Source organism: Microtus oregoni, unplaced genomic scaffold (genome assembly GCF_018167655.1).
Source record: "Microtus oregoni isolate MIOR12 unplaced genomic scaffold, Mior012 000003F_ref0000135, whole genome shotgun sequence".
In the NCBI taxonomy this organism is placed as follows: Eukaryota; Metazoa; Chordata; class Mammalia; order Rodentia; family Cricetidae; genus Microtus; species Microtus oregoni.
In genome coordinates this window covers 17,638,291-17,645,592 of record NW_024543062.1, presented here as the reverse complement: position 1 = coordinate 17,645,592, position 7,302 = coordinate 17,638,291, and the positions used below count along the sequence as shown (strand labels likewise).

At 41.2% G+C, this 7,302-nt stretch overlaps 1 protein-coding gene across 1 annotated transcript; it reads right to left on the bottom strand.

Annotated features, from left to right (window-relative positions):
• Positions 1-2,968: 2,968 nt before the first annotated feature.
• Positions 2,969-3,175, bottom strand: LOC121444954 (protein PET100 homolog, mitochondrial-like). The gene has a single exon (XM_041646912.1). The coding sequence runs from the start codon at positions 3,161-3,163 to the stop codon at positions 2,969-2,971; it is 195 nt and encodes a 64-aa protein (XP_041502846.1). The 5' UTR covers positions 3,164-3,175.
• Positions 3,176-7,302: the final 4,127 nt, after the last annotated feature.

Below are 7,302 nucleotides of genomic sequence, written 5' to 3'. Positions count from 1 at the left end.
ACCAGAAGGTCTCTAGGAATCCTGTAAATCTCCAGTATCATAGTGAGACTGGAGAGACATGCAGCCTTCTGACCTGAACAGTTATGGGATTCCTAGCCTTTCTGGAGTGAGGCATAGTTAGACTACCTGGACCACAGATGGACCAATCTAATAATTACCCTTTAAATATATATTTGTCTATTGATTCTGTTTTTTTAAGAGAACCCTGAACAATACATTTAGAATATGTGTTCTCAGAATCAAAGCTAATACAAAGGAGGATACTAGACAATCTCCAGGATGTGCTGTACTTAGTCAATGAGATATTATTTATGTAAGATTGCCTGAGAGAGCCTCAGCTGTGACATCTGTGACCACAACTCAACCCTCACTTTCTTGGACCTGTGTTGGTTACTTTTAAATATCAACTTGCACAACTGAGAAGTGCTGGAGAAGATAATAGAGGGATGAACAGTCTGGGGCAGGTTGGCCTGTGGGTATGCCTATGGGTGTTTGCCTTGATTATTAATTGAGGTGGGAAGTCCCACCCTGAATGTGGGTGGCATCATTACCTAGACTGGGGCTTGAATTGTGTAAGAGTGAAGAAAGCCAGCTAAGCATGAGCAAGCAGGCAGCATGGGTGCACTCATTTCTCTGTTCTTGACTGTTGTGGGACATTTGTTCACACTGACAATCCAAGACTTTTAATAAAGTTTGACCTTGAATGAGGGAGAGGAGTTAGCAACTAGCCAAACAGAATTAGCCATAGAGGTTTTGGAGGACCCAAGAGGCATATAGAGAGGCACAGAAAGTAGTAGGAAGTAGTTTAGAAAGATTCATGGGCTCTTTTGGATTGAGGAAGGGGTGAGAGGGAAAGTCATGGGTTGCTTATCCACCGCTGGAGAAAAATCTGATCAATCAGATTTTTACCCTGATATTTGCCTCCTGAGTTTATCAATAGTATAATAATATAAGTAAATGCTTTACTTGACTATGGATGTGATGTGACTAGCTACTTGGAGTTCCTGCTTTTACTTCACAGAAATGGTAGAACTGTATGCCAAGTACACCCTTCCTCTCCTATGTTGCTTTTTATCAGCTAAACAGGGATGAGAATTTAACATGGGATGTTTTGCTTCTGGTTAGCTCGGCCAAAGCTGCATTAACAGACTCCAACACAGGGCACCTGAAGTCCTGATGTTCTATGTCAGTCTTTCAAACTTCCCTTCCTGTCTGTCAATCTCTGTTACACGCATGCACGTAACAAGTGTACTGGTGACTCACTTTGCTATTCCAAGCTCTGAATAAATGGACCTATTTGCTTTCTCTGGATTGTCTGTTTATTTAAACATGCTGAGCACCAACTGTGGTCTAATTTTTTTTTGATTTGAAAATATCATGACTGTTTACTAAAAAGAAATGGGTAGACAAGAGACATTGTGTGCGACATTAATTTGAGAATAATTGAAACGTGGCCCCAAGAGGCCTCTATCAATTATAACCAAGAAAACAAGGTTGTACTCCCAATTTCTTCTTTTTTTAAATTTATTTATTTATTAAAGATTTCTGTCTCTTCCCCGCCACCGCCTCCCATTTCCCTCCCACTCCCCCAATTAAGTCCCCCCCCCCAAGCCCGAAGAAGTCTAGTAAGTTGAGCATCCAAACTGCCTAGGCTCCCACAAAGCCAGTATGTGCAGTAGGATCAAAAACCCATTCCCATTGTTCTTGAGTTCTCAGTAGTCCTCATTGTCCGCTATGTTCAGAGAGTCCAGTTTTATCCCAGGCTTTTTCAGACCCAGGCCAGCTGGCCTTGGTGAGTTCCCAATAGAACATCCCCATTGTCTCAGTGTGTGGGTGCACACCTTGCGGTCCTGTGTTCCTTGCTCATGCTCTCTCTCCTTCTGCTCCTGATTTGGACCTTGAGATTTATGCCTGGTGCTCCAATGTGGGTCTCTGTCTCTGTCTCCTTTCATCGCCTGCTGAAGGTTAATATTCAGGAGGATGCCTATATGATTTTCTTTGGGTTCTCCTTATTTAGCTTCTCTAGGATCACTAATTATAGGCTCAATGTCCTTGGTTTATGGCTAGAAACCAAATATGAGTGAGTACATCCCATATTCCTCTTTTTGGGTCTGGCTTACCTCACTCAGGATAGTATTTTCTATTTCCATCCATTTGTATGCAAAATTCAAGAAGTCCTTGTTTTTTACTGCTGAGTAGTACTCTAATATGTATATATTCCATACTTTCTTCATCCATTCTTCCATTAAAGGGCATCTAGGTTGTTTCCAGGTTCTGGCTATCACAAACAATGCTGCTATGAACATCGTAGAGCATATACTTTTGTTGTATGATAAGGCCTCTCTTGGGTATATTCCCAAGAGTGGTATTGCTGGGTCCAGGGGTAGGTTGATCCCGAATTTCCTGAGAAACCGCCACACTGCTTTCCAAAGTGGTTGCACAAGTTTGCATTCCCACCAGCAATGGATGAGTGTACCCCTTTCTCCAAAACCTCTCCAGCAAAGGCTATCATTGGTGTTTTTTATTTTAGCCATTCTGACAGGTGTAAGATGGTATCTTAAAGTTGTCTTGATTTGATTTTTCATGTTTGATCCTGGGATCAGAAAAAAGGCAACCATTCTTTTTTGCTTACAAAACTCTCAATCTGGTGAAGAGATCAAGATTTAAACTCAGGAGAGCCAATAGCAGCATCCACAGTCTAGACAAAGGATGAGAATAGCGAAGTAGGTCAGACATAAGAGGAGAGGACATGGTGCATTTGTGCTTAACTGGAGGAGTTCATGCTCATTCACATTCTTGGAAATACTTCTGACCAAATTAAATACATGGGTAGGCTGATGTTGATGCAAAACCCAGCTCTAATGTAGGAGGAGATAAAAGGTAGTTGATTTTTTTTTTTAAGAATTGAGTGCGTGTTATTTCCTCAGTGGAGGGGTCGAGACTTGAATACTTGAAGGTCTTAGGAGTTCTACTGAGCAGCTTGAAGAAGTCTCTCTTCCCTCTGCTTCCAGATCTTCTGTTTGAATTCTTCTAGCTCCTGGCACTGAGCCTCCTTCTTTGGTGGCCACAGCTCCTTCTTGCGCTGGACAACATAGTCTTCAAACCACTCTTCCTGATTGGAGATCCAAAACATAACCACGGGGAAAGTGAGGTAGAGTGACATCCGAAACACCTCCAGCTTGCAAGGTAGTTCATTCTTGAGCCAAATATGCATCCCATGGTTGTCCCAAATAACATGTTCCAATGTAGAAATGGTTTTATGAACTTTTAATAGTTACAGAATAAAAGAAAATCATAAATTGAAGTTTTTTTTTTCAAGTACAATATTCAGGAAACGAGGTAGGTGGATTTCAGCAGAATGGAGACATCGCTGTTACTTCAGAAGCTTCACGATGCCATTCTTATCTTTGGGGTTAGTGATCTGTTAACATATTTCAAATCATTCATTTGATCATCATAAGGATGTTAGGCTAAGTGCAGAGGGGGCAACAAATGACTGTTAAAAGCTAAAATTAGCCCAAGATAATTTGGTCCTGGACCTGTAACATTCGCATTCTCCACAAGCATGGAAGTCCTAACTGACCAGCCACCTTGAAGGATCTTTAACACGGGTTTGGTGTTTTACTGGGAACTTCACTTCATGCAAGATTCAGTAGTAGACTGTTGTAAAGCATCAATTATCCATTTAAAAATGCCCTTGCACTATCACATGGGCACATGAATGAAAGGGATTTACATTATGCCCACATGTGCACATGCAGAGAGGTACCTGGAGGTCCCACAATGAGGGTTTTGTTGGAGTGGGTCTCAGAGAGTCCAAGTCATGAGCTGAGCTCTGAGGATCTATTTCTTGCATGGTCTGGTCACTGTCTGAGAGAACTAGAGAGGGTCTCTGCTTATGAATACTCTTCAAAAACAATTACATAAAGGGAGAAGCTTTGGGAAGGCACTTGCCAAAATTTTTGCAGAAATTTTGTTCTTGTAAATAACTGGAAAAGGCTGCTAATACGAGGCAAAAAAATTTAAGAGCAAAAGAATAAATAGCCATTTGATCTGGTGTTTCCTCTCTCCTCTTGACAGAAGAATTTTTAGTCAATAATGTCCTTGGTTTCGATTTAATGAGGTTTTAACCAGGCCCACGTTAGATGTGTTATTTTCCATAAAGCTTTCAAATAAAGTCAAGAGATAAAAGCTACTTGCCTTCAAAGAAATTCGACTTTCTTCTATTTAGCATATATTTAAGTGGCATAGATTCAGACATTCTGTATCAGGTTTCACGGAAATCCACCTTAGGAGTTCCTTTGTTTGTTTCAAAGTCCCTGTAAATCACTGTCTTCAGGGATATAATTAGCTTTTGGAACATAATGAATGACACCGCCTAGATAAACATGTGCAGAATTGTCTTAATTTACAGTCTGAACAGTTAATGCAGATCTAGAAAACAGGCATGTAAAAAAGAATGAACTTTAAAAAGAGATGGTAAGACTAAAAAAATGCAAACGGATTTAAGAAATGGGAAGTCAGGTTCACTTCCGGTTTGTAGTTCACGATAATGCTAATTCTTGTCACAATGGTCTCCAGGTCTTTAGAGAGGTCCAGCCCTTGCCTGATCAACACTCCTTACAGCTGACCAAGCCAGAGGCAGGCGAAGAATTGGAGGACATTTTGGAGGAGAGAGGAAGGCTTGGGTTGACTTGATAGCAAGCCTCTGGCTTCTAGGACATTCCGACTGAATAGAGACCCCCAGGTCTGAGTTACTAAAACTGGATATGTGTTGTCTACATTCAGTGTGCTTATGGGTCAAAAACAAGTTTGAGAGCAGACAGGAGGATCCTCTATCTCTGATGGTCTCAGCAGAATCAAGTTCACCTTGAGCTCTGATTGGGGCAGAGTCATATGGACTCTATATGAACTTGGTTTTTGTGAGCATTGACTAGTGACTTTGGTGAAGGTCTTCACCTACCTCAGAGCCATCATTGCATCTTTACTGAATTTAGTTGATGATCTGCCATAGGCTAATGACGGTTCATAATATTTTTATTAAATCAAAACAACCAGTTCTTGTGAAACCACATCAGATTTGTGAGCTAACTTTGTAAACGTTGGATTATTTAGTCAACATATTATCCATAAAGTCTATTTGCCAACAAACAGAACACCTGAATTCAAAAAGTAATTACCGTGTCCCAGCAGGATAGCCAGTAGGTAAAGTGAAAGAATTCACATCTGTGGATCATCATCCTGTTTTTATGTCTGCTTATAGCAGCTTCAGACTCAGAGCACCTAGCACAATTGCTTACACATGCAAAATTGCAGAAGAGAGGGGACATGGTAGAGGGGCTTTGTCTTAGGTCTCTTAATCACAGACAGTCCTTATATACTAGACAGAATCAGGTCTTGTTTTTCTAATGATGTACCCTTAAAGGACTATCACTTCGAGGAGCCACACAATGGGACAAAGTGGTGGTTGTCACTATGATACAGATGATGGGTGGCTGTGTTTAGTTTTTGAAGATTTTTTTAACCCTTTAAATTTTAAAAGTATTTATTTATTTGGGGGATGGGTACATGTGTGGAATACATGGCACCACTGTGTACCATGGTGCATGTGTGAAGATCATACTACAGTTTAAGAGAGTCAGCTCTCTCCTTCTGCCACATGGGTGCCAGGGACCAAACTCAACTTGCCACACATGGTGGCAAGCGCCTTTTACCCACTGTGAATCCTCTTGCCATTCCCTAAAGGGGGAAATACAATGTCTCTCTATGCACTCCACCAACAATCACCAAACTGCTAAATCCCTTTCAGTGTTACAAAGCGTCTGCTACTGGGTGCCTGGGTGGTTAAAAACAGTGCTAGTGCTAGCAACCTAAAAAATCGTGCTGCAGAGAAGCGCACAGAGCTGGGCCACACAACTATACAGTGAAACTGTGATCTGGTGAACACTAGCACTTGCATCTGAAATATCCCACAAAGCCTCATATATTGAAGGTTTAGTCCTGGTACTGCAGGGAGGTTTGTGTGTGTGTGTGTGTGTGTGTGTGCAAACATTAAGAAACAGGGCCATGTTGGAGGAAGTGTTCCTTAGGGACTCTTGAAAGGTATATTTTTTCCCCCTTCTCATCTATTTTTGCTTTTTCTCCCCCTTTCTGCTTCTCGGTTGCCATGATGTCAATAACTCCCCCCATGCCTCCCTTCACTATGTTCTTCACCACAGCTCAGAAACAATGGAGCCACATGCCCACAATGGCTCCAAATCTATCAGCCAAAAATCAGTCCCTGTCATTTCCTCAGGCATCATGTCCCAGGAGCAGAAAGTTTGTTAATGATTGCAGATCAAGATGCAAACCTATATTTAAATACCACAGGAACAGACCCAGCTACTCTAACTGCTAACAATAAGTAGCCAGTATTTTGACAAGGAATAGTATATTCTTTGGGACATTAGTAAATGACAAGCGACCTGGAAATTCTTTTTACAAAAAAAAATGATACTTTATATGTGTGGGTATTTTGTTGTACTTGTGTCTGTGTACCACAGGCATGTCCGCTGCCCATGGAGGCCAGACTTTTATAGTTACAGGTGGCTATGAGACATGCCAGGATTTGAACCTGGGTCCTCTAGCAGAGCATTTAGTTCTCTTATCACTGGACCATCTCTCCAGCTCCCAATTTGATACTTCTTAATTTGGAATAAATGCAGAGGACAGAAATCAGAGCTTTGCTTCCTCGCAGAAGTGAATTGTTCTCTGTTTGAACAATCCTCAGTCTTACAAAATGCCGCCATCCAATACACACACCTGGAGGATTCCATGAGGAACATTTTGCTTTGCAAATCTTGAACCACAAATTACCATCGCCAATGTGGTAAAGGAGCTATCAAAAATAGCAGGGAAGGAAATGAAATCTCACAGTGATGTTGCCGTGAGTTTGTTAAAGTATGACTGACAGACAGGCAATGAGAGGGCAGAATCACACGAAAATGCCCCTTCCGTTTCCTGTTGTGTTAACATTGTAATTCCAGTTGGGAAGTATGCACTTTTAATGGTGTTGAAAGTGTCAAAAGTATGTTGCTGGATATGAAACTTCACTGTTTAGTGACAGATAAAGTAAAATACTAAAAACAGAAGAAGACTGTAGATTCTGGTTTATTGTATAATAGAGAAAATTCAGGTGATTTAGGACATAAAAGTCACCTCTAGGTCTGTTTTGATCGAATAGTTCCCTATTCGATCAAAATAATCCCATCACTCTAATCCCTGAACAATCAGGCTTCATTCCCGGGAGATGCTGCATCCTCC

Excerpts from the sequence above, each read along its gene's own strand:
- LOC121444954 (XM_041646912.1), bottom strand. The coding sequence starts at position 3,163 with ATGTCACTCTACCTCACTTTCCCCGTGGTTATGTTTTGGATCTCCAAT.